Below are 26,661 nucleotides of genomic sequence, written 5' to 3' on the forward strand. Positions count from 1 at the left end.
AAATCTAGTTTAAACCATCGTTTGTATTTTTTCTTTTTTTCAAAAAAAAAAAATTTATGCTCCACTTCGAATGTGTAAACAATGTAGTGTTCTAAAACGAAAGCTCCCTTATTTTTTCTTCTTTTTATTCTAAATATTTTAGTTTTTATTAATAATAATGATAATCAATTAAAGGCTTATTTATTGAACAAACATTCGATTTCACTTTATTCCCTTAAATTAAAATTTTCTCATTTAATCCTCTGAATCTCTAAAATTGCTGAAATTTTCTCAGTTTACCACTTCCGTCTATTTCCATCCATAAAATAGTTAAATATGCTCACGTGGCATGGGCATCTTAGTAATTTTAGCTCCTTCTCTTCTCTCCCCTCTCGAACCCAACCTCCATTGCACCCCACCCCCACCCCATCCCCATCCTCCCTCTCCACTCTTCTCTCTTCTCTATGCCTCTTTCTGCTCACTACCTCTCCTCTCCCCTCCCCTTGCCATACCCAACCCCCACCCCAAACCGAACCCTTCATGGAATTACTCAACACACCCAAGTCACCACCACTTTAAAAAAAATTTAAAAAAAATCTCCTCAATAGCCACTCCCCATAATCTCTCTCTCTCTTCTATATATATAAGAGGAGGGAAGTGGTGGGGTGCGATGGAGGTGAGAGGAGAGATGTAGAGTGAGGGGAGGGGTTTAGATGCATTGGAGATGCGCTAGGGGTTGGGTCTAAGGAGTTGAGGGGAGAGGAGAGCAAGGTAGAGAGGAGAAAGAGACAGAGAGAAAAGAGAAGAGATAAGAGGGAGGAAGGGGTGGGGTTGGGGTGCGATGGAGGTTAGGTTTCGGGATGGGAGAGAGGCAGAGAGAAGAGAGAAGATAAGGAGCTAAAATTACTAGAATGTCCACGCCACATCAGCACACTTAATGATTTTGTAGATGGAAATGGACGGAAGTGGTAAAGTGAGAAAATTTTAGCAATTTTTAGAGATTCAGGGGATTAAGTAAGAAATGTCAGTTTAAAGAGCTAAAGTGAGACTGTTCGTTTCAAGGGGTGAAACAGTAAATAAGCCTAAATTAAATAGTAAGTCACCTAAAAGACATGTGACTTTTTTAACAGAAAAATGGATGAAATTCAAAAAATTAACGGTATAGACTAAATTGGCTGTTTTAATAAATTTAAATACTAAATTAGCCGACTTTTTAGTTCAGAGAGTTAAATTCGATTAAGATCATAGTTGGGGATAAAACAGCTGAAAATCCATTCAAATATTCAGTTGAGAGATTGTCGGGAAGAAGCAGAGGCACAAGCAGAGCAAGAGCAGCAACCAGCAGGCCCGGGTGCAAAACAAAAACTGAAGGGTTGTGGGTGGATTCGGTTTGATGTGGAGCCCACGCGGAGAATAGGTCAATATCTTCTACTACATTCAGCTCTTCATTTAATTTCAACGCCTTCTCAAGTCAGACAGGGTAGTATTGTGAAATATTTAGAAAATTCCAAATACGCGTGTGCTTGTGTCACTTATTCGTACTCACAACAGTTGTCCATCGTATTCTTCTTCTTCGTCTTCCAAGGGAAAAGTAGCAATTAGTAATCAGTTCCTGAATTTCGTGAACAATCCAATATCGATTGACTCCTCTCTGAGAAATCTGTTGTGATATAGAAGCAAGAACCTCTTATCTTTCTATGATTGTCTGAGAAATGAGTAAGAAGTCAGAAGAAACAGAAGCTTCAGCTTCCCACATCACTAGAGGAACCAGCTTCCTTGACAAGATAAAGGTCTCTCTCTCTCTCTCTCTCTCTCTCTCCTTGATTTTTGATTGCTGAGAATTGTTTCTATTATTTTACGTACAACTACTTCTGGATGTTTACTTTCGATCTCAACTTCACTTTAACTTAGAATTCTTTGTCTCCTTGAATTCAATTTTAATTACAGCTGCTGGCTTATCCATACCCTGCCCTGGAGTGCGTTTATTAATTACTAGGGTTTTACAATTGCAATCTATGCTAAGCCATAAGCTCCCCTTCTGTCCAATTTGGCTTGCAGAATGCTACATGCCTTAATTCTATAACTATTGTTTATTCATACTATGGGCTATAACTATTGTACATACAAATCCCATATCCACAGACATTTCCACCATCCTGATTCCTAAAAGATTGAGAGCTAATCAACCATGCCGAGCGAGAAGTAGAAAGCCCCCATTAGTTTGGTATTACTGTGATCAATTTAGACTTATCATCATAATTTGTTTAATTGGCCTTGCAGAATGCTACATGCCTTAATTCGTCGTCTTCAGACTCAGGAAAAGGGAGAAGCAAATCCTCTTCTATCAGAGTGGCCCATGGGTTCCATTTAGTCCAAGGAAAATCTGGTCATGATATGGAGGACTACCATGTTGCTGAGTACAGAAAAAGAAAAAACCACGTCCTTGGATTGTTTGCTATCTTCGACGGTCATTTAGGCGATCGCGTCCCTACTTATTTGAAAGAAAACCTTTTCAACAACATAATTGAAGAGGTATACCTTCCCACCCTTTCCATATTCTTGTGTACGTACACAAATAACAGACAAAAGAAAAAGAGAGAGTTTTGCTGCTTTCCTACTAATTTGATTTATCTTTCTGTTGTTTTTGTTTTTCAACTATAATGCTTACGGTAGTATTAAGATTGTCATCACCGGTTGCATACTTAGTTGGTTATCTTCCCCATTCAATCATGATTTCTTTATTTGAACTGAAATTGTAATCTGAATTGTAACCAAGATAGGATTTAGCCCATTCTCTGTCCTTGTCCATGCAATATTTGTACTCAAATATTCATACCAACTTTAGGTTTCTCGTTGCCCAAAGACTACTTATATTAAGTCAATTACAAGACTCCGTAGTTCTTTCCTTATCTGGTCAGTACATTTGTATTGAAAGCTGTAACTGTTGATGCTCTCAAATCACTTTATTTGGTCAATTTGTTTTTTTTTTCTTTTATGCATATGATACAGCCGAGTTTCTGGAAAGACCCCGAGACAGCAATAAGGAACGCTTACTGCTCCACAGATAAGTTTATTTTAGATAATTCCATACAATTAGGGCCAGGTGGGTCGACTGCAGTAACTGCAATAGTCATTGATGGCAAAGACTTATGGGTGGCAAATATTGGTGACTCAAGAGCTGTTGTGTGTGAGAGGGGTTCTGCAACCCAACTTACTGTGGACCATGAGCCACACAGTGAGCGAAGAAGGATTGAGAAACAGGGTGGTTTTGTGACTACTCTTCCGGGTAAAGATATTTAATTTAATTCATTTAACCCTATTACCGAGCTTGTTTATATATCAGTATATAATTGATAGTGGGATTCTTAATTTCTTACCACTTTTATAATTTTTCTTTCGCTCTTTAGTATATAATTATATTTTTTTTTCTTTACTTAGATTAATATTCTAATACTCTTTCAGGAGATGTACCTAGAGTTAATGGTCAACTTGCAGTTGCACGTGCTTTTGGGGATCAAAGCCTTAAAGCACATTTGAGTTCAGAGCCTGATGTAAGACATGTGCCCGTAGGCTCCACTATTGAATTTGTTATATTAGCAAGTGATGGATTATGGAAGGTCAGTTGGTAATTAATAAATGGCCTTCTTTCCCTCTCTATCATATCTTTATGGCCTAGATCATATATTTGACAATTTAGCAAGATAATGGAATGTTTAGGCTTAAATTTTTTGGATTCTATTGAAAAAAAATTGAATGTAGAATATTTGTATTTTGATTAGCATTTTTTCCACTTTTCAATTGCATGTGAAATGAGATTATCTTATAAATGAGACCCTGTGAGTCTTACTCATCTTATAATTTTTCCTTACTATGTGCCAAATAGTGTGTCTAATAATCTTTTTTGGTAATAGTGATTATATTGACTCGGTGCTAGATTATTAATTGCTCAGTAAAAGAGAGGAAAAAGCTTCAGTGAAAAAATGAATTGAATTTGTAGTAAACATGGAAAATGTGTAATTAACTTATTAGCACTAGGCAAAAGATAGGCAGAATTTTTCATTTATAACGTATGTAAATAAAATGCATAACCTTTTCTTGATTTTCCTATAGCTTTGAATTAATGATTCAAGCTTTTCTGTGAAGCAAAATTGTGTTGAGTGGTTCCTCCGTGCATGTACATTACTATCTATTGGGACCTTTTGCTCTTTTGGTGGAGGGAACGATGCAAAGGTTTCATGAGATTGTAGAGTTTTGACTATTTTTTTGAGTGGTCTAGTTGGAGCGAAATAGCAGCATCTGTGGAGGTAAAAAGTGGGGAGGGGGTGGATTTTTTTATGGAATATGGTTAGATTTTAGGCATCCTTGTAGGTGTCACATATTGAGGATTTGAAAGATTGTCCTTCTTGCTGAATGGGACTGGGATACAGCAGTTTTTAATGTTATTTTTCTGTTTTCTTTCTATAAAAATAAGTTAGAACTGTCTAAGATGCAACAGCAAGGTGTTGTTTGCAAAGACATAATGCCATTACCATGTAGTATCAAAACACCTTAGGCATTACCAATGCGGGATTACCACAGTAGTTGTGGCCCTCCCCTTCCCCCCTGCTTGGCACCCGCTCGAAACCTAAGGGTTTCTTTCCTCCCCATGTAACCAAGGAAAAAAAAAAAACACCTTTGGCATTTAAAGTCCCTATAATAATGCTATAAATTTTCAGAGTGAGAAGGGTAAGAATTAGCTAAAGCCTCTGTTTCGTTGGATTTGTGTTTGCTTGAATGGTTGAAATTAGTTGATATGGATAAAGTTTGTTGGTTTACCATCATTCCCAAACACTTAGTCTATTCTGATGTGGGCAGACAATTATTTCATATTATAAACACTCTCTCCTCCATTAGAGCCCAACATGTGCAGTTCAACTTAATTTTGGGAGGTTGTATTTTCAGGAATTCAAACTTAGGATCCCCTATATTGACTAAGTTCTTAATATTACAATAAACCCAACTTCTTTTGACAAAATTGCAATTAATCATTATGTAGGATACGTGTGTTGATTGATACGGATATCTAAAAGTCAATGGATACGGATTTGAATTATCGGACACATATCCAAGAAGTATCGAGGGGGTATTTGAGTATCCGATACAAACATGTGTGGATTTTTGGAGTATCGGAGAAACAAAGGTGATCTCCAAAAGGTAAATATGGAAGTTGGGTGGCTCCAGCAAAGATTGGATGAGATCCATAAGGCAAACTGGAGAAAGGAAAATACACTACCAAGGAGAGAAGTTGTGGAACAGGGGTTTAGGGGTTTTAGAAACTCCATTGTGAGTCATGCATACGTAGTGATCTCTCTCTCAGGTTACCTATAGCCGAACATAACCTTTCAAAACAACCCTTGAGACCTTAAGTCTGGTGCTGCCAGGATAATACCTGGATTATCCCACAAACTGATGCAGAATGCTTAGGGTTTGTTTCCCTTTTTCTTAGTTTCTTGTTTCTAGTAAGATGAACTTTACTTTCCTGTTATGACAGCAGTGTCTGTCACTTTTGGTCAGAGGATGGAATTTTTTATCAATTCTTTGTAATCGTATGAGTGCTCAATAAAAATATGAATAAACAATAAACAAAAAAAAAAGCATATGAATATTTTGTAACTATGAAATTTGAAGAATATTTGGGAATTCCCAAAATTTGGATGCTTTAGTAATTAATCTTGTAAAATTTTCTGAATGTGATATATCCAAAAATTGGCCCTAGCGATATTTTGGTTAGCGAACAATTTGTCTTTCAGAAATCAATGGCTGAGTTACATTTGCAACAACATTACTGTTCGACCTTAACATGAGGGTCATTAAGACTTTCCTTTACAATAGTGCTATTTTTTATTGTATTTGGGTGCTGTTAGTTTAAGGAGTCATGGGTATATTGGTAACTTTCTATCACTAACAGAAATTATACATATGAGCCAGTGGTCTTGTTGTAGTGGTTTGAGTCTAATAAGAGGTTGTTGCCTTGTGTGGTAAGAACTTGCTTCTCCTTGCCAGGGGATGCAAGATGTGTTCTCAATCCTTTTGGATATGGTTTGGACTTGTAATGGGACAAAGATTCTTTCTTTTGATACTCCCTTGTAGTTCAATATGTGGTATGCTTTGGTTGGCAGGTTATGAAGAATCAAGAGGCAGTAGATTTGGTGAAACCCATAAAAGATCCACAAGTAGCGGCAAAGCGTCTAACAACTGAAGCACTGGCAAGAAAGAGTAAAGATGATATATCATGCATTGTGATCCGTTTTGGATGATACCGTTTGTGGTTGTCCTTCATAGATTATGTCTTGTGGCCTTCATTGTGATGAAAGTCGTGTTAATTGAGTCTTGTGATGGTTTTTGTTTTTTGGTTACCCAGGAAATAGATTTTTCACTTAGTTTAATCCTCGTGCCACCCCTTTATATAGGTGCACATATACAGAAGTTCACTGGGGCTGAAGTACAGGTAATGGGTGCAGTACTCTAGTTATTGGGCACAATATTGTTGACATAAATAAGATCACATTGTAGCTTCCATGTAACATATGCAATTGCTTTTCATGTCATAATTACTATTATTTTTCAAGTTAGTACTGTCATTATTAGGGTTATTAAGAGAGGCCCACATGGGAGAGACTTTGGACAAGCTGGTGCATTTTTAATTTCGGCAGTGCCAACTAATGTCATGTTTTCTTACTTGGAAATAGAAGTCATGAATTGGGTGAACATGGGATCAATTACTCTCCCATCAATCAATCTAATTCGTGGTTTTAAGGTATTGGATTATGGATTTTAATGCAGAGTTCACAGTTTTTTTATTATTCCATATGTCATTGTAACCGTGGGGTAAATTAGGGGTCGAAATAATTTCGATATCGACATGTTAGTAGATGCATGGAAATCAGAAATATGTATATTTACAATACCCATTACCTTCCGTTCTAAGGTAAGTAAACATATCATAGAATTAAAACCGTTTTGAGTTTGCTAATTGATACCAAGACATACATAGCAATAGTGTGTGACAAAATAAACTTTAATTCATAATGAAAATCCATCCGCTTGGCTGTATCGGAGAATGAAATAAAGTTCTGAGAATACAAATGGATAGGAATAGGCAAGCAGCAATGAAACTATTATTGCTATAAATTCAACCAACGGTAGCAACCCCTTAAGAGGATAAACTGCATCTTAAAAACGAGAAGAACAACATTCGCACACGAAAGATACGGAACTGATCCTTGCTACTGTATATATGCGGGGTTATTGTCTACTCATTCGCAGCAAAAGAATTGTGATTCTTCTTAAACATACGCTAGAAATTATTGAATTAGTAGTAGGGAACTACAGGGGGAGGAGGAGACGCATATGACACTCCTATAACTGGTGGAAGCGGTGTGCTATCGAATGGGGATGAGGGAGGAAACTGTTGATGCGATGATGGTGGTGGTTGATGCCAATGCTGTTGTTCGGGAGGTGAGTGGTGATGCCTTGATGAAGGTGGGGGTACAAATTGAAATGTGGGTGATGGCAAGGTATGATGGCTTGGTGGTGGTGGTGATGATGCAGGCATCACACAACCGGTGGGCGGCAGTGGAGGTAAGGGATGAGATGGCTCACTTGGGGAAGGGGCTGATGGCGTATCATGTGGGGGAATTCCACCTGTACTTGCGGGTGGTGGTGGAGCTTTTGATGGATAATGCTCATGTGCGGGGGAAGGAGGTGGTGCTTTTGTATCCTGCTCATGTGTTGGTGGAGGTGGAGGTGGCGATGGTGGTGGTGGCGGTGAAGATGGTGATGAAGGTGGAGGTGGAGGTGGTGGACTTGTGTAAATATGATAGCTCGGAGCAGGTGGGACATGGGCTGAGTGCTGTGGAGGTGACGGGGCCGAGTGTTGCGGTGGTGGTGGTGGTGAAGCATACGAGTAATGATTTGGAGGTGATGGCGGCACGAGATCATGTTTAGAGTGATCAGGTGGGGAAGCATGGTAAAGTACTGGTGGTGGTGGGGAAGAAGAGGAGTTGTAGTGCGTGGGCAGCGGCGGCGGAGGTGGTCTTAGATGAGTAGTTGGTGACACATTTTGGGTAGGTGGGGGTGGTGGTGTCGAAGTCCAATGATGATGACTACTAGATGGAGGGGGAGAAGGTGGAAGATGCGTCCTGGGTGAAACTCTTTGAGTAGGTGGCGGAAGCTTTGTAGGGGAATGGGAATGGGAATTAGAATTGGAAGGAGGAGGTGCTCTATTAGGCACTAGAGGCGGAGAAGAAGAAGAAGAAGGGTTTGATGGTGGTGGAGGATGTGATCTAGTGGAAGGTGATGACTCTGAAGTCGGGGGTGGGGGTGTTGAAACCCGAGGAGGCCTTCTCTTAGAACCCCCGCCGCTGCCCCCCCGGCCTCCAGGACTAGTAGTGCTGCTGCATTGGAGCTTGCGGCAGTCCACGGGACGTGCAGCTGGCGAAGCACATTCCCTTGCAGATCTCTGATCCAACTTCCCGCGAATGCAGTTCTTCCGACCATTGATATTATTTTTGTTAGCAGCAGTAGCAGCACAAGCAGGAGCCTCTCCGGTGAAATAGTTGAAGGAATAGGTGAAGTTGTGCAGACGAGGTAGCTGGCAAATACTGGCTGGGATGACACCCGTGAGTCTGTTGCGGGCCACGTCCAGCTGCTCCAAGCTCTTCATGTTTTTGCCGATGGTGGGGGGAAGGGGTCCTTGAAGTCGGTTGAAGCTGACATCAAACACCGTGAGATTGGTGAGGAGGCCGATCTGGGAAGGCAAGCAGCCGGTGAGATTGTCATTCAAGAGGATGATCTCGTTGAGCGTCTTGGCCATGTTACCAATGCTACCAGGAATGCAACCCCCGAGATTGTTGTTGGCCAACACCAGAACCGAAACGGGAGAGTTGCCGAGATTGGGAGGGATGCCAAATTGGAACCTGTTGTCGTTGAGGAAAAGGGCATCCAGATCCTTGTCGAATAGCTGGGAGGGAACGGAGCCTTCGAACTCGTTGAATCGGAGATCCAAGTACTTGAGGGAAGGCAAGGAGAACACTACTTTGGGGAAGTCTCCCACAAAGCGGTTGTTGCTGAGGTCGAGCTCATGGAGCAGCTTCATGCGCCGCAAACTGCTAGGGACGACGCCGCAGAAGCGGTTGGAGTTGAGGTGGAAGAGCGCCAGGTCTGAGAGGAGACCTAGCTCTGGAGGCAGATAGCCAGCAATGTCAGCATGGTTGAGGTCAATGCCGGCGACCACACGGCCATGTGCACCGGTGGACTTAGGAGCACAGAATACGCCCATGTAGGAGCACACGTCCGAGCCATTCCAGCTGGAGGTGAAGTTGAATGGGTCCGAGAAGATAGCGGCCTTCCAAGCTTGGAGGGCAATGTAGGCTTGGCGAAGCCTCGGGTTCTCAAACTTGAGGGTTGGATCTACTTTCCCCACACCCAAAGATCCTTCACCACTACTAGTACTAGAAGTGGCGGCGGCTGCCCACACCAACAAAACAAGCAGCAAGGAGGAGGAGGAATGCGGAGGAGGAGGAGGACGAGACATTGGTCAGGTGGCGCAAATGGCAGGCAGGCAGTCAGTCACATGAGTCGTCTAAGTCTGTCTCATGAGAGAGATTTTATTTTAATTTGGACTGTGTGCCATTCTCATCTCCCCATGCCCTGTTTATAGAAATCCCTTTTTCTATTGGACTTTACATTTTATTTGAATTTCAGTTCTAGTATTTTAGTTAGGGTTTATGCAGTAGATATGCAATAATGGTTACAGTGTGAAAAAGATAACAATAAATGGGGAACATTTGAAATTTATGTCATATGTTGATATGAATCATGACATGCTGGCACGTCTCACAGATTTATAGAGAGAGAAAGTTTTGAGGACAAGGGGAGTCATTTTTCTCCTTTCGTTTCCTCCTTCCTCCCTAGCCCTACTGCAATTTGTAAAGAGTAATGCTAGGCTTACCACATTTTTCATACTACAATTGTACCACCTCTTTAATAGAGGTGGAGCCCACGGGCTCACCTCTATTAAAGAAGTGGTACATTTATGGTATGAAAAATGTGGTAAGCCTAGCATTTTTCGTTTGTAAAGTGTTGAAGAAGGTCGGTCCAGCGGAAAAGAGTATTTTGATATCCCATTTTACACAAATTTTTCTATTTATCACATAGGCCCCCAGCTTTTTTTCTTTTTCTTTTGTACCGCACCCAATCAATGATGTCAACTTTTTTATTTTATAGAATTGGCCATGCATGATCTCAACTGGATTCATCAAACTTAGTGGTTCCTTTCAACTAAAGGCAACAGAATCAGACAAAAAAATAGCTAAGCAAATATTTTAGCTTTTCTTGATGATCAGCAACAGCAAGTGTGTTTTAGGGTAAGACTTAAAAGGAAAATTACAAATTTAGTCAGAAATGCATAGAATCATTAGGTGAGAACGATGTTGAAGAATATAAAGTTCTATATCAGAAACTTGACTTAATAAATTACAACTCATAATAAATAGTTCTACTCCTAATAATACCAAGGTATTTTGTGATAAAATCTCACATACATACTTATTAGATTTTGTAAGTGATTAAATTAAAGATAATATCGGTATTGTAAATAGTGAACCGCTGGCCCTCTCTCTCTGAAATTTAACAAGTGATGCTAAGAAGTAATATCTATCTAGTCACCTGGGAGAGAAAGGAAGGTAAAAGGGAAATCTAAACTCTCCCCCATAGAATCATAGGGCGAACTCTCGCAGAGAATTGTACCCCTTTTTTGTTGTTTAGTAGCCATGGGGAACATGGGTCCCGCGGAAACACTGTCTGCACGATCTTTAATACCTGTTCAACTTAGAATCTTTTCCCAAACTAGAAGATTAAATTTCAAAACGCGTAAAGGACGTGTGAGAGCATAGCAGGAGAGTGATGACAGTCTGCATCCGGTGCAAGAAAATATTATTTGCTCTGTGGACATATCTAAGGGAGTCTGCACAGGATTTGATAGTCACGTAAGCATTTTCCTTCTTCAAGAAAATAGGTATTTAAGTATGCAAAATTTATTATTCCCTCTAAATAGATATGTTGCCTACTTGAAAAGCAATAGGCATAATATAATGGATAAATTGTAGTAATGGTCTCTGAACTACACTCCAAGTTACATTTTCGTCCATAATCTCCAAAAATAGTTGTTGCTGTCCTTAAATTAAAAGGAAATTCTACATGAACCCCATTAATTGCTTTTTACACCCCATAATTTTTTACACCCCGCTAAATTTTAATAAAATTTCAAATTACTTATTATACCCCCCCCTTTTTTTTTTTTTTTTTCCAAATTGCCCTCATGAACCTCATTCCTTAACTCCTGTGTAAACATCATCCCATATCAGACACCACCCACCGAAAACCCCCTTCCCTTTCAAACACACCCTATCCGAAATCAAACCCCACCTTATCTGATATCAAGCCCCACCCCATCGAAAATTTCCTCCTCTTGCAGACACACCATATCGCACACCCCATCAAATTTACAACAACCTTAACCGCACACTCCATCCCTTTGCCATCGCAGAACCCATCTCTGCTCACCACCGGACTCGATCTCTGCAAACCACCGAACCCCATCGCACAACCCAGCAAATCCAAACCCATCTCTGCAAACCACCGAACCCCATTGCACAACCCATCTCCATCTCTGCAAACCCGAACCCAAATCCTTCGAAGAGCCAAGGTTTGACTTCAAATTTGATTTCTATATTTATGTTTCTAAGTGTTGATTAAGCCTACGTTTGATTTTACTTTTGAAAAGCCAAAGTCTGATTCTGATTTTGATTTTGATTTCAATGTTGTATATGGTTCGAACCTGGTTTTACGAAACTGGATTCTAGTTTCGGTGGATTACCACCGAAATGGTTATATTTCTTCAGTGGTAGTCCACTGAATTTGAACCTGAGTTGTACGAAAATTTATTTTACTTTCAATGGGTTACCACCGAAGTTGTTATCTTGTTTCAATGGTAGTCCACCAAATCTGTTTCTATTTTTTAAGAGACTCCCACCGAATTTATTTGGTTTTTCTGGTACTCCACGAATATGTGTTCTTTTCAGATGATAGTCCACCGAATTTATTTCCGTTTTTCGTGATCATCTACCGAATACGTTACTGAGTGTGTACTTAATATTGTTTGTTTTTAGATATGAAGAGGACTCCCAGAGGTACTACTGAGGCTTCATCATCCCGACCTAATAGACGAGGTTGATGGCCTTGAGCTGAGAACCAGGGTTCATTAGCTCATCCAGTGTCATGTGGACTTGTCTCTTATTTTCATCATCTTGTTGTTCATACCAAATATTGAATCTTTGTAGTTGTGACCTTCCTAGTGAAGTTGTGTCATGACTACTGTTTCCTATATTGATGAGATCTAATTTCCACCAATGTGAATGCACGACATCAAGTGGTATTGGTACACCACGCTCTCTATACTCGCAATTTCATGTGCACATGGTAATTGGTGGGTTCGACGAATTGCACAACTACATGATAAAGCATCCACCCCGCCTGTCTCTAACCTGATTGCAAAAAAATTACAATGTTAACTCTGTAAACCATATATGTACATGTAATAAGTAAACTGAATTTACCTTTCTGACTCGCACACAATTACACTCAAAGCCTTTATAGAAACAAAACCTACTAACTCTCTCAACTCCGGATGTCTGAACCTATGTTGAATAAAAGATCGACTCTTTCCAAAAGATGCCTTAATCTTTGTGTGCTCCAGCTCTAAAAATGAGTGTATAGTTACCCATGATCTCTCAAAGTTAAGTTGGCTTGAGCGGAGTTGTCGCTTCATTGCATGTGCACTTTCTGCTCTATTGATAACAATAATAAATTTTCTTGAAGCAAAATAAATTCTCAAATTAACATATCAAAAGTCGACTTAAAATACTTACCTATTTGAGGTCGTCGATCCAAGATGCATACAAGTGTCTATCCATGCGGCCACAAACTTAACCTTAAATGGATTTAACCAATTTTCATGTATGTATTCAAGAGCTTTTTGAAATTCCCTGAACTTAGACTCAATATGTCGCAAACAACGCCAATATTTCTCCTCCATTTTTTAACCAACCAAAGTATTCCAATCCTCATTAAATGGCTTCCATTGTTTGGGGGTCCCAAATAACTTCTTGCAGTTTGCCAACACTCCTTTGTTAATATGTCATCTACATAATAAATGTTGTGCTTTCAGAAATATAGACATAATAGAATTCATGAGTGCTAACTCTCGATCGATGACAACAACACCAGGAAGACAATTATCATCTAACAAACTCCTCAATGCAGTCAATGTCCATGTGTAATTGTCTTCCTTCTTGGCATTCATATATACATACACAACAAAGAATGTCATATTAGTATATGTCACCCAAGTACATGTGGAAATGCACGCAAAATATCAATATTAATGGGGTGTCCAAAACAGGTCAGTTACAATATCACCAGATGTCCCAATATAATTGTGTTCGGATAACTTAGTAAGTAATTGTTGCATTTGAGTTCTCCCAGAAAATTCTTTGGTTATATTTCGGATCCTAGCATTGTATATTGTCTTCATAGTTGAAACATTCATTGCATCTCTATCTTTAATTGTTTGCGCTAAAACTAATCAGATAGAAGTAGAGCTAACTTACAGGTGGAGTGGGGGGTTTGGAATTGAGGAGCCTTTGGTCCTTGTCGTCCTTTCTTAAGGCGTAGTGCTGGATTCAGCCCAGAGAAAGAAACGGCAAGTGAGGTCTGGGACACCGGTGTGGTGCTGGCCGAAGACCCTTTGATACCAAAGTTAGAGACTAAGAGTAATTCTTTTGACAGTGTGAAAGCACAAGTCAAGTAAAAACTACCTTACCTCTTGACTGGGCCAAGGGGCTCTATTTATAAAGAGCATTTGCGATGCTTTTAGTACTTAGTTTCGATGTGGGACTCGTAGGAGTGTCTTCGACGGTCGACACGTGCTCGACAGCTGGTGTGGGAGTTTCGAGGTTATCTATTAGAATCAACTGGATGTGGTGATTCCTCGATCAGCAAAAAATGCCGAAGATTGGTGTCGGTGAGTCGGTCAGTAGCACTTGCTAATTTCGATGACCGTGTATCAATCAGTGATGTGTGCCGATTGATAGTATCAGCATGGCTCACCGAGCAAGTCGTTTAACGTCGTTCACATTCCACGTGTTATGACGTGAGTGGGGGGTCAGATATGATACAAATATTAATGGTGACCAAAATATCTCTGGGTTTCACCAAACTCTTAGACATGTCCACCAACAAGGTGTTCACCCCGTTTTGCGTTTTACTCCTGAGATGGAAGGGCAAAGTTCCCCACTACCTTGAAAACCATTGACTGGTCAACAAGTCAATTTTCTTTAATGTATGAGCGTGCCCTACTAGCAATGAAAATTCTACCAGACTTCTTCTAGAGTAGATAACTTGCGTCCCAAGTTACTGATTTCTAAAAAAAAAAAACAAACGATTGTGAATTTGGGTGATGAATATCTCCCAAGTAAGTTCTTTTCATGCCTCAGTCTGGTGATGACTTTCATAATTTATCTCAGTATAAAAATGGTTGTTCGGCCATAATAGTTAATAGGAATTGAGCTGTTTTTAGGCAGAATTGCCCTTTACACAACTATAAACATACATATCAACGCTAGAAAGATTGAAAGAGGATTGGAACTCCATTTTTGCATGGATAGAAGGCTCTAATCCGGGATGGACTGGATATGTCTGGGTGGATCAATACAACAACTTCAATGCTAAACTTCAGTTGTAAATCGATGCCAAAATTCAATTGTGGCAGAGCTTTAATCTACTTCAACTTTGTGAGGCTTTTGAGTGGGCAGAATCGCGCTTCTTCACCAAAAGCGTATGGCTATTCCGAGGACTCAATGTGTTAAGGACTGCACAGAAATTTGTTGAGGTTTTCATATTTGAAAAAAAAAAGCCTCGAGTTCTGCTGTCTTGGTATTTGCTGAACCAAATTTGTAACGAGAGATCTCGTTTTAAATGACTTATTTTCTAAGTCTGGACTTTGGGGATTCTGATCTAAAGCTGGCTTCTCTTGGAGTTTGAGTGAGCTTTTTGGTTGATTTCTTGTTGTCTGTTTGGTTGATGAATTGAGTGTGTTCTTTGTGCCCTGTTTACTCCCTCTTATATTTAGAAGAAATGCACAGGGGCAGGGTTTCTTTTCTTTTTTTTAAATAATGGGTGGCAAGTCTTCTCAAAGATCTGTAAAGAGATACAAGAGAGGGAATTGTTCTAATTTAATTATGTCAGATAGGCCTTTATCAATCAATCTTTGAGATCACTTCCCTGTTTTTTTTAAAAGAAAGCTAATTCCTTTTCCCAATTTAACTACCTCTTGTGAGATTCCAACCGTGATGGTTAGTTTAATTTCTTCAGTTTGAACAAATCCCTGCTTTCCTGCTTATCTTCTTTCTGAAAAACATAGCCTGCATATCCCTTGAAAAGATGGTGTCTCTTTGGAGTGGAAATAATATCTTTGAATATATAAGAAGGATTTTGATTTTCGGATGGCAGAGTTTCAGAGATATCTCTTCCTAGTTTGCCAGCCACTGCTCTTTTCTTTTTAAATTCCCAATCAACTCTGTGATAGTTGAAATTGTTGACTTTTTTTATTTCTGGTGGTCACGTGGGTTCTTGAAAAATAGGCTTTAATCAAATCTGTGATATTTTTGGTCTGTGCTAGTGATGGGCTCTCTCTTCTTTTTTAAAAAGACTTGGGTAGATTCTGGGGCTTTTAATGCTTTGGGCTGAATGTGTATTTATGGCCCAATTTTAAAGAAGTGTTGGTGATCTGCCAAAAACCGAGATGGGCTTTACTTCCTCATACTGGGTGTGCCAATTTAGGCCCAAACAATGCCCCCTAAGTCTGAATCGTTTTTTTGGAATGGTTTCAGACTTAAATGAATTGGTCATTTAATTGGCGTGTGCCAATTTCTTCTGTTAATCCACGTCGCCACGTCTTCCCACCGAGCTAGAGTTCGTGGGAAATCGCTCACATTACTAGCTCATTACTAGCTAGTCATTATTAGATGACGCCTTATCTTCTCACGTCCCTCGTCTTCTCCTTTCGACGCTTTTCGAGCTTCCTTAAAAGAAATTCAAAACCCACAGTTCATGTTCACTCCGAAACCTAATATTTCAGACCTTGCTCTTTTGAGCTTCTCTCCAAAAATTCTACCCCTTTCTTGCTAGAACCTGTCCTTTCTATCAACTCTTTTGTTTCTCAAAAATCTAAGAAATGTCTTCCCCAAAAATTCGTGCTCAGTCTTCCTCTCGCTCCAGCTTCCCGATTACATTATTGGGACCAGAATTGACAAACATGTGATAGAAGTCAGGAGCAAGCTCCATCCTTTGCCCAAAAGAATCTAGACGAGAATGTCCTTCATCCGCTCAAGAATACCTTGGTACTAGGCCTCACTGGTTTGGTCATGTTCCGCCGGGATGGCAGAGCTGATGAAAAGGATGCCGAGGCTCCTTTGTGTTTTGAGAGTACTTCGGCTTCTCATTCTTGGGTTAGCAAGAATCGAGCCGGTCTTTCCCGTGGCCCAAGTGAGAAACTTGATTGTGAAATGGGCAGACTAGATTGACAGGCTCCTTCTAAGATATAGAACTCATTGGAAGCAGGCTGGTATCTATGATGATACTTCTGTCCAAGCAATCTATCAATAGAGATGAGAACCTTCTTGTCACGCCTTGTGTTTCGGAATTCGCCAAGAACACCTTTGACTTTTGCGTAGGCCCCGCACTCCAACTCTGCTGGACATGGCTCAGATTTTTGGGTTCAAGCCCCATGGAAGACCCGTTGATGCTATTGGTGATTATCACAAGAGGAAGAACCAGCAAAAAATGGCCAAGCCATTCACCATCTCTCCAAATTTTATCAACTGTAATTGCTCCTTCTCCAATTACTGAGGAAATTCAAGATGCTAGAAGGATAAGGACCAGAACACATGCTATTCCTTCAGACATGAACAAGTTCATTCTTTCCAACCGCTCTCGGCGAGCTTACGCTTGAGTACGCATATCCGCGTAAGCCTGCACAACCATACCGATGTTGGACTCGGATCTACAATTCGCTCATTTGTTCAAGAACTTGCACACTACCACCCCGGATAATCCGCCGAACTCGCTCGCTTCTCGGTGCATTCTCGCTTGATCCGCATCCGTTGCAAGTCTACTTCCTGAATCGAGGTTCCCGCATATAGTTCTGCTCAAGATCAAGTTCTAGCTCACCTATGATGTCGTGCACTGCCCAAGCGCTCCGAAGAGTATATGATGTTCTTCCGATCAGATTAAAAGATCAACATTAGTGGCGGTTGGTAATCGAAGGACCTATCCTTGGTTCCACTGGGCATCGCTTGTTCGAGGGAGAGCTGGACGAAGAAGAAGCGAATTGATTTTAGGAAGAAGTTCTGAGTGTGACCTTGCCAAAAGACTCTGCCCATGGAGGTGGGAAGCCTCCCAATTATCATCTGGGCGCAGAAGTATATCATCCAAATTTTTGTGCAAGGCAAATTATGCCCACAACTCATTCCACTCAAATCGTATAGGAGTTGCAATCGGGCTTCTTCCTAGAGGCACTTAGATGATCCGGAGGTACATAAGGATGCTGCGCAGTGAACAAGATCAACAACAGTGCAAATGCCCTTTATCCGTCCTTGGAGCCCAATTCCTCGCAGCTCACGATTTGACGCCGTGGAAAGCTCAATTTTGAAATCGCTGCTTCAAAGATCAGACCGGCAAGTTTTTGATGGTTGGGATGGTTGGGCTGTTCACACAGGGGAGGATACTTATAAATTTATGGTGCATACCATAAAGGACATCAATGCCCAGTTCGGAAGGTAGTATCTTAATTCTGTCTGTTATGCTTATTCTATTTTTGTAATGGTGATATCTAACACTTTGTTATGTCCGCAATGATCCCCAATGACACGTAACGCTGGTGGACAGTCGAGAAGTATTTGATAAATTTTTATCCTTCTGCCTCTACCTTTTCCCTGAATTGGCATTTGACATTGTCATTTCCTATGTAGTTACTTCTATTATTTCTGGGACTTGGAGCCGCTTTCCGGAGAAGAAGAAGAAGAAGAAGATCAAGCGAACAAACTCTGTTGAGGCCACTCCTTCGTTAGAAAGAAAAGAAAGGAAATTGCTCAGCCTGTGACTTCGGTGAATTTCGTTTTGAGCCTTTCGTAGTTCTGTTCTTGTCCTATACTAGCTTATGTTCTAATGGCCTATTTTCTGTCCGTTGCAGCTGAAGGTCATTCTCCTCCTCTTACTAAGTCGAAAGGCTTAGAAAGAAGACGGTGGTGGAATATGTGGCCACAGTATGAATCGCAGCTTCCTACCACCGCTTCGACATGATGAAGAGTTGAGAGAGGCCTTTGAAGTTGTGGAGCAAGAGAAAGAGCTGGAAGGGCTGGAAGAAGTAGGAGAGAGGCCTCAGGAGAAGGTCAAGATAGTGGAAGAAGAGGTGAGTCCTGCTTTCCTGGTCAGACTTTTTCTGCCTTTTTATTCCTTATATTCTGACTTCTGTCTATCTGCTGGGGAGATTCTTGCTGAGGTAATAGTAAAAAGTATTGTGTTAGCTCAAACAGCAGGAAGACACAAGGGCAAGGCCGACTAGCTCGAGTTGGCCCCGCTTGAGGATCCAGAGGTAGAACACTCCGCTGTTCCACACTGAGGAGCAAGTAGGACACCAGATCGAGGTCAGTGGACCAGTTGTGGTTCCGTGTCGGAGTGGAAGTGGCTATATCCGCCTCCCGGTTATAGTAATTTTTCTTCCACTACTCACATTTTCTGCAATTCTGTTATGTTTTGCTTCTTTAATTGTTGTAGTCCTTCTAGGTAGAAGGGCCTGCACTGCTGGTGCCTCGCTGGTGACCAGCCCTTGAAGCCCCCAATTGTTGATGTAAGTGTTCATTATATTTTTCAGCCTTTTTCTTAATGTTTCACCTGATTCTGACTCATGCTCTCTTCTGCAGATGCCTATCCATTCCTTCCTGTGTTCATCTACCACGGCCTCCTTTGTTGATCCAGAATCGCAGTGTTTGAAGCTATGGACCTAGACGCCACCGACAAATTGAGAAACTCACTCCCCTCCGTGCAAGGCAAAATCCAAGGCAAAGTGGAGGAGGCTATAGAGAGATCAAGATCTGCGCCTATTAAGCCGAGCCGGATGAGGACAAGGAAGCCATTGACCAGTTGATGAAAGACTGACTCTGCATGAATATGGCCCCCAAACCCATACTTGAGATGAGTATTGGCCTGGCAAGAGATGTGCTCAACCTCCATGATCGCTATGAGGATCTCAAGCCCTCCTTCAAGACTTCTGAATTATGCAAGGCTACTCACGAAGCCAACTTGGCTGATTTTGCAAAGCGTATGCGAATCGACCATATGGTGGCAGGATACAAGGAGGCTAAGTCTATTGCATAAGCTGGAAAAATAGATTGAGGAGCTGCAGAAGCAATTGGCGTAATGCAGGAGGTGCGAATGTGCTAGGCTGGATCGAGCTCCAAGACCAAGGCTACTTTCCTTGTGCAGAGCATGGTTGCAGCCTCTAGGCCAGCTTTGGAAATTGCAGAGGCTTCAATCCACCAGGGGGTGCTGCTTCAGAAGGAACTCTCCATCAAGAAAGTGAACTTGCAAGAAACCCTTAGGAAGTTAGGGTTTTGAATTTTATTATTTATTATTATTATTATTATTATTATTTATTTTTTTAGTTTTGGCTTTATGATGAACAATTTGCCATGAGGATGGCTATTTATTTTAAATAAAGTTTGTTTATTTGTTGTAATTTTCGGGTTTTTAATTTCTTTTGACGAAATAAACAAAAGCAAAAAGCGAAAGGGAAACAAACTTTAAACAACTTAGAACAAAAATAACTCTGAACAGAATCTGAAACAAACAGCTGTTGTTCCTCTCTATCCCGGGATCTGTCTGTATAGCTTGTGAATCCCACATAGTTGGAAAAAACTTCTTCAACCATTTGCCATTGATTGGGGCAGCATGAACTTCCCCATCTCGATCCTACACATGTGGCTTGTTCTTGACTCTTTTGTTGTAGGCCCTTGATACAACTTGCTTTCCTACCAGGAGTTTATTAGGGGTGTCAATTATGCTTGCATCCAATCTCTCCAGTTCTAGCAGCATGGCTTAAGAGTAGTTTTCTCCAACCAGATCGTGTTGATAAGCAATTCTGAGGGACTGAACAGCTATCTCCATAGGCAGAATTGTATCATGTCCATAAGTCAGAACATAAGGAGTCATGCCCGTTGCTTCTCTCTTTGAAGTCTTATATGCCCACAGAGTTTCTGACAACTTCTCATGCCATTGCTTCGGATTTTTCTCAAGCATTTTTCTGATAATGTTGATGATCACTTTGTTGCTTGATTCTGCCTATCCATTAGCTTGAGCATAATAAGGAGTGGATTGAAGCAGCCTGAACTTGAATGCATCTGCCATGTCTAGCATCTCTCCAGTTATGAAAGAAGATCCCCTATCAGTTGTGATTGATTCTGGAATGCCAAACCTCTGTATAATCTGTTCTTCTATGAAGGTGATGATCTCTTGAGATGTAGTGGACTTAACAGGCTTGGCTTCCACCCATTTGGTGAAGTAGTCTGTAGCAACAATAATAAAACAGTGATGTTGGCTGCTGGCTGGATAGATCTTGCCAATGAGATCCATTGCCCATCCTCTAAAAGGCCATGGCTTTACCACTGGATTCATGGGAATTGAAGGGGCATGCTGGATTGGGCCGTGCCTTTGACAAGCCTTATCAATGCAATCTTTCATCATGGTTGGCCAGAAGTAGCCATATCACCTGATTAACCAGCACATCTTTCTTCCTCCTTGGTGAGCTCCACAGATCCCTTCATGAGTCTCTCCCATAACTTTCATGTATTCTTTTCTTCTGAGGCACCTTAATAGTACCTTATCCTTGCTTTTTTGGACCAAATCTTCATTCCACATAAGGTAGTTCATAGCCATGATTCTGACTCTCTTTTCAGAGGGCAGAGTTGGATATCGTAAGTAAGTTATGATAGGATTTCTCTAATCATCTTCAGTGATCATGGCAGAATTGACATCTGCTTCATCCCTCTGGTCGTAACAGATGGTAGAGTTTTCTTTCCTACCTTGATGATCTTCTCAGACACAGCCTTCGTGCATTTGTATGCCTGTTGCTACCTGAGCCAGTTCGTTGGTTGCAAAGTTTTCTTCTTTTGGGATATGTTCCCAAGTAGCTTCTCTGAATTCTGTTAGAAGATTCCTAGCTGCTACTAAGTAGACAGCTAGAGAAGGACTTAGGCACTTGTATTCTCCAGCAATCTGTTTTAGCACAAACATAGAATCTCCCAAAATCTCCACAGACTGGATTCCTAATTCCACCAGCATTTCTAGGCCAATGATTAGAGCCTCATATTTAGCCTTGTTGTTGGTGCACTGGAAATCTAACTGGAAAGAGTAACAGTGTCTGATTCCAAGTGGTTCCTCCAAAACAATTCCTGCCCCAGAAGCCATGTCAGTCTTTGATCCATCAAAGTATAGCTTCCAAGGTGTGAGGTGAATTGAATAGATAGGATTGTTCAAGCAGACATGAACTCTTGTCAACAGATCTGCATTTTCTATATCCAAAGAATCCATGTTTTCAATTTCTTCCCCTGGATGGTCTGCTAGGAAGTCTCACTTATCCCTTGACACTGGGAACATACCAAGGAAAATTCTGTCAAGGCTGAGTCCATTTTCCAATTCTGCCTCTCAGCATTGGTCTTGTTAGCATGTATTTGATTAGATCTGTCTTGGCAATGATATAGATGGTATATGGCGGCATGTAATGCCTGAGCTTTACAGCAGTGAAGTATAAGGCTAGGCAAAGTCTTTCAATTGCAGAATATTTTCTCTCTACTTCTAGAGTTCTGCGATAGTAGACTGCCTGTTTCTTCCCTTCCTTGTTATCTTGGACTAAGAGACTCCCAATGGATACTTCCGATGCAGACACATAGATCTTGAATGGTTTGCCTCTCTTTGGTGGGGACAGAACTGATGGATTTGAGAGGTAACTCTTGATTTCCTCAAAATCTTGTTGGTGCTGTTCTTTCCGCTTGAAGTTCTGTTCCTATTTCAATCTAAGTTTATGTTGCCTCATTCTTAGGAATGCCATTCTCAGATTTGATACATGATTTCCCTCCTCTGGGGATTGAATCACCACATCATCTATATATACTTCCAAATAATGCCCTATCATATCATGAAAAACAGAGTTCATTGCTCTTCGATAAGTGGCTCCTGTATTTCTTAAACCAAAAGGCATTACAGTATATTCAAAAGCACCTATATGCCCTGAGCACATGAAAGCTGTCTTGTGGATGTCTTCTTCTGCCACCATAATCTGATTGTAACCTACATTGCCATCCATAAAGGATAGCATTTGGTTATGAGCAGCTCCATCTACTAGCATATCTGCCATCGGCATAGGGTACTCGTCCTTGGGAGATGCTTCATTCAGATTTGTAATCCACGCAGATTCTGATCGCCTTATTTTTCTTTTCGAACTGGCACAATATTGGCTAGCTAATCAGCATAAATAGCTAGTCTGATGAATCCTGCTTTGAGCAACCTTTCTATTTCTTCCTTGACCTTCAGCTCCATGTCCATAAACATTCTTCTTGTAGCTTGTTTGACTGGAAGGTAACCCTTTTTGATTGGCAGCTTGTGTTCCACCAATTCCCTGTCTAATCTTGGCATTTCATGATAATGCCAAGCAAAACAATCTCTGAACTCCTGCAAAAGTACAATGAGTTCACTCTTAAGTGGCTCTTTCAATAGTGCACTGATGAAAGTAGGTCTTGAATCCTCTTCTGTCCCTAAGTTTATTTCCTGCAAAGGATCTTCTACTTCTGGCAGAGAATTATCCAGTCTGCTGGTGCAAAATCTAATACTTCCTCTTGCAAACTCTCTTCTTCTTGATCTTTCGTGCTTTCATGGGTGAATTCTGCCATATTGATGGCTGGATTCTGCATGAAGAGCTTTCTTTCCTCCCAATACATCAACAATATTTTTGTAATGGATCGGATTGTTGTAGCTCGATCCTTCTCCTGTTGATTGGGACTAAATATCAGAGTCTGGGGGTTTAGAACAAAAGGTCTATTCCAGTCTTCTAGGGAACTGGCTAGACCATCTTCAATGAGTCTCTAGGTCGTGATACCAGGGGGCGGCCGTTCTGGTTGACTCCAAGGAAAGTGAAAGGACCAAGGTCATCATGATAATATCTTGCCTCAAAACACATGGCAGAAGGCAGAAATGGCCGTGGATCGGCCTCTACTATCTCCATATAACCCTCTTCATTCCACAGAGCTAATTGCTGATGGAGAGTGGAAGAAACACACAGACTCTGGTGAATCTAGTCCCTGCCAAGAAGTGCATTGTAGGTGGTGGAAGTGGTGTCTACCACAAAGAATGCAATTTTCAGCTTTTTGTTTCCAACTATGACATCCACATCTAGGATCCCATGAGTTTTGGTGATGCCCCTTGCAAAGTTGGTGGCGGTCAAGCGTGTTGGAATCAAATCTTTCTCTGTTCTGCCCATCTTGCTCAGCATTCTGTGAGCCAGAAGATTAATGGCTGCACCTTCATCTATCATGACCTTGGGAATAGGAACACCCCCAAAGTTTTCTATTATAAACAAAGGTCTGAGGTGATTGGCCATCTCTTTGGTTGGTTTGGAGAAGCAAAGTTGTTGTGCAGCCGCTTGTTGGCGCCACTGCCTTGGGATTGCCTATTTGTTGTTATGGTGCCTCCTCCGCTCGCCAACCTGCATTCAAAGCTTTCTTGGGAGAAGAAATCTCCTTCCAGAGTGCTTTCTTGTCCTTCTACTGCTCTGAACTTCTCTGGCAGAATAAACACCATGTTAATGCCTAAATCACCCTGCAATAGGTCCTCTAATTCTGCACCAAAAGCTTCTTTCTGCATATATTTCCCCATCATATTCCATCTGTTCTTCCCAAATTCTTTTGTCCAGACTTCCTGTTCTCCTACTTCGAGGAGTGCATTCTGTCATCTGCAGATGGTTCATAATCTAGCTGCCTCTTCATATTCTCACCCAGTCCTCTTGCCCTTTTACTGAATAGGTTCAGATTTTACTTGTACTTGTGAAGGTTTAAGTTGACTGTCTGAGGATGAGGCAAGATGGATAGAAGGCTTGACTAGAGATTCTGCTCCAACATCTTCTCGTGGTCGGATTGCTTGTTCTCGCCTGGAGAAGTGCTTCCGCTCTTTCCTTTTTGCGAATTGGTCTTTGGAAGTACTGCATCACTTTTGTTTTTGAGGAATGTGCAGATCGCTTTGAACCCTCCTCTTCGGTTCGGTCAATTCTATAGTTGGTCCGCCACTTTTCCCGACAAAGATACCACCTTCCTTCTATGATAGCTGCTAAAGGTTTTTCATTCCCTGCATTTTGATTGATATTTCCTTCTTGGGCTGCTCACCATTCCTCACTGACCGGGCCTAGGATAGTCTTTCTCGCTGGCTCTATCTCAGATGAGGTTCCAATCTCACAAAGATACTCGGAGCGGGCTGACTTTGCTTGTCCAGGACCACTTCTAACTCAGCTTCACATTTGCACTTGCTGCAGAGCACTACCCTAGCTGAGATTGTTGCTTTGGCCTTTCAATAGTTTCCCTTGAAACCATTCTACTGTGCTGGTGCCGCTTATGTTGTTAGCCCGCTTCTCTTCTGCTCGCCAATTTAAGTTGACCATGTTAACTTGTGGTTGGGGAAAAGGATTTGTTGTGACTGAAGAAGATTTCTCCGCCAATTTCAGCCTTCCTGCTGTTATTCCTTCCTGTATGACGTCTCTGAAAACAACACAACTATTGGTGGAATGGTTCCAAGAGTTATGCCACCTGCAATACTGCCTGCCCTTGAGCTCTTCTTGCTTGGGCATCCTGTGGGGTGTCTCTATCGCTTTCTGTAGCAACATTTCATCAAATAAAGCATCCACCTTGGTCAGATCAAAGGAATAAACCTTGTTATGCGTTGGTTTGCTAATGGGAAAAGCCTTGCAGCTAATGGGATGTTTCACTTTGCCATCTCTACTACGCAATTTCTCCTTCCTTCGAGCCCTGTGCTTCTTCTTTTTATTCTACCTGAACTAGGTGTATTGAAGAAGAATGAGATTTCGTGCCCTTGGAAGAGTTTCTCTTTGTCGCTCTTCCTTAAGCAACTCCTCGTACTTGGATGCTTTATCCGCTGCCAGATCTCCAAACAAAGATTCTATCAAATCTTTTTCTCAAGGAGATCTTAAGGGCTGCTTGAGCCATCCGGATGAAGTGTCTTTCTTCCATAAGGATCCGGCACTTCATTTTGAGCTTCCTGAACTCGGTTATGAAGTCTTGAGCAGTTCATCTTCACTGCTGTTTGAGGGCAGCAAGGTCACTGATGGTGACTTCTGGCTGAATCCTATAATATTATCATGGAAAACACTTTCCATCTGTTCCCAAGTTTGAACAGAATTAGCTGGCAGGCTAGTATACCAAGTGAAAGCTTGTCCAAAGAGAGAATTCCCGAAAAGCCTTAACTTCAAAGATAGGGTTATTTTATATGGCTATGCATTGGACAGAAAACCTGCCAATATGCTCCACCAATGAAGCATGGGGATCCTCTCCGTTGAACAAGGTGAAGTTTGGTACCTTGAAACCTGAAGATAAAGGTATTTGATCGATATAAGCCGGATATGGCTTTCTATAAGTGGGCCTTTCTCCTCTTATGGCTTTAAGCTCCATCATCTCTCTGATCATTCTTTGTAATGCCCCCACGTCATTCAAAGCATTGACAGGGTGGAGATTTTGCCCTGCTCGCCGAGCGTAATCAATCTCGGCTCTACCCTTATGGCCTGGGCGAGCTTCCTTCTTGTGTTCTTCATGCTCTTCCAGATCTAGATGATTCCTCTAGTTTGCCCCGCCTGCTTCGCCATTGTTAGCAAAGGGTTGTTTCTCTGCCTCTTCGCCTCTTGCGGTGGAGGGAACGGATTGGGATCCATCCTTCTGGTCTGTAAGGCATACCACCGTGGCCTGTAGAAGTGCCAAGGTTGATCTTATGGAATAGGCCGAGGTTCTTGCTGGTTCTCAATCAATCGTGCAGGCTCTGCCGTGCTAGGGCCTCATGTTCTTGGATGGGATGGCCTCATCCCTTCGGCCCACCAATCTCTCCATGCCCCGTATTCCAGCCTATCTGCAATGAGAGGGTTTTCCGGTATGGCCGCGCTAATCCCGGTGGAGGCCATAAGGAAGGTCTAGCCGACTACAAGATCTGGATTTGGGATTCGCCATATGGCAGCCTCACGCCTTCCCGAATCGCCTATTAACTCGCCATTGCATCATGGATGTCATGTTGTTCGAGTATCTTGGCTTCTCGTGTTGTAACCTCTCGCCGGAGCACGATTCTCGTATTTGATTTATCCTTCTTGAGCCGGTCCCGAACGCTCGCCATCAGATTTGGGCTGATCGCTCGCATCACTTTCTTCCGACTCCAGTCCTTCCCTGAGAGCTACTTGGTTTATCTCCATATCGTGGTGCGGGTTCTGGC

The 26,661-nt window shown here is 41.6% G+C and overlaps 3 protein-coding genes across 3 annotated transcripts; 1 reads left to right on the forward strand and 2 right to left on the reverse strand.

Annotated features, from left to right (window-relative positions):
* Positions 1-1,496: 1,496 nt before the first annotated feature.
* LOC103324294 (putative protein phosphatase 2C 44) lies at positions 1,497-6,586 on the forward strand. The gene is made up of 5 exons (XM_008226334.3): positions 1,497-1,769; positions 2,260-2,511; positions 2,989-3,265; positions 3,442-3,596; positions 6,138-6,586. Exons 1-5 carry the CDS (start codon positions 1,692-1,694, stop codon positions 6,273-6,275), a joined length of 900 nt encoding a protein of 299 aa, XP_008224556.1. The 5' UTR covers positions 1,497-1,691; the 3' UTR covers positions 6,276-6,586.
* A 434-nt stretch (positions 6,587-7,020) lies between these two features.
* LOC103324295 (uncharacterized) lies at positions 7,021-9,714 on the reverse strand. Its single transcript, XM_008226335.3, has one exon. It carries the CDS (start codon positions 9,551-9,553, stop codon positions 7,331-7,333), a length of 2,223 nt encoding a protein of 740 aa, XP_008224557.2. The 5' UTR covers positions 9,554-9,714; the 3' UTR covers positions 7,021-7,330.
* Positions 9,715-20,475: 10,761 nt separating this feature from the next.
* LOC148919909 (uncharacterized) lies at positions 20,476-20,877 on the reverse strand. The gene has a single exon (XM_089044488.1). It carries the CDS (start codon positions 20,875-20,877, stop codon positions 20,476-20,478), a length of 402 nt encoding a protein of 133 aa, XP_088900614.1.
* Between the last annotated feature and the right edge of the window lie 5,784 nt (positions 20,878-26,661).

The sequence above is a fragment of the Prunus mume genome, linkage group LG2, assembly GCF_029339155.1.
Source record: "Prunus mume cultivar Tortuosa linkage group LG2, ASM2933915v1, whole genome shotgun sequence".
In the NCBI taxonomy this organism is placed as follows: domain Eukaryota; kingdom Viridiplantae; phylum Streptophyta; class Magnoliopsida; order Rosales; family Rosaceae; genus Prunus; species Prunus mume.

Excerpts from the sequence above, each read along its gene's own strand:
- LOC103324294 (XM_008226334.3), top strand. The coding sequence starts at position 1,692 with ATGAGTAAGAAGTCAGAAGAAACAGAAGCTTCAGCTTCCCACATCACT. Across the intron at positions 1,770-2,259 it reads GCTTCCTTGACAAGATAAAG|AATGCTACATGCCTTAATTC; the intron begins GTCTCTCTCTCT and ends TTGGCCTTGCAG. Across the intron at positions 2,512-2,988 it reads TCAACAACATAATTGAAGAG|CCGAGTTTCTGGAAAGACCC; the intron begins GTATACCTTCCC and ends CATATGATACAG.
- LOC103324295 (XM_008226335.3), bottom strand. The coding sequence starts at position 9,553 with ATGTCTCGTCCTCCTCCTCCTCCGCATTCCTCCTCCTCCTTGCTGCTT.
- LOC148919909 (XM_089044488.1), bottom strand. The coding sequence starts at position 20,877 with ATGATGAAAGATTGCATTGATAAGGCTTGTCAAAGGCACGGCCCAATC.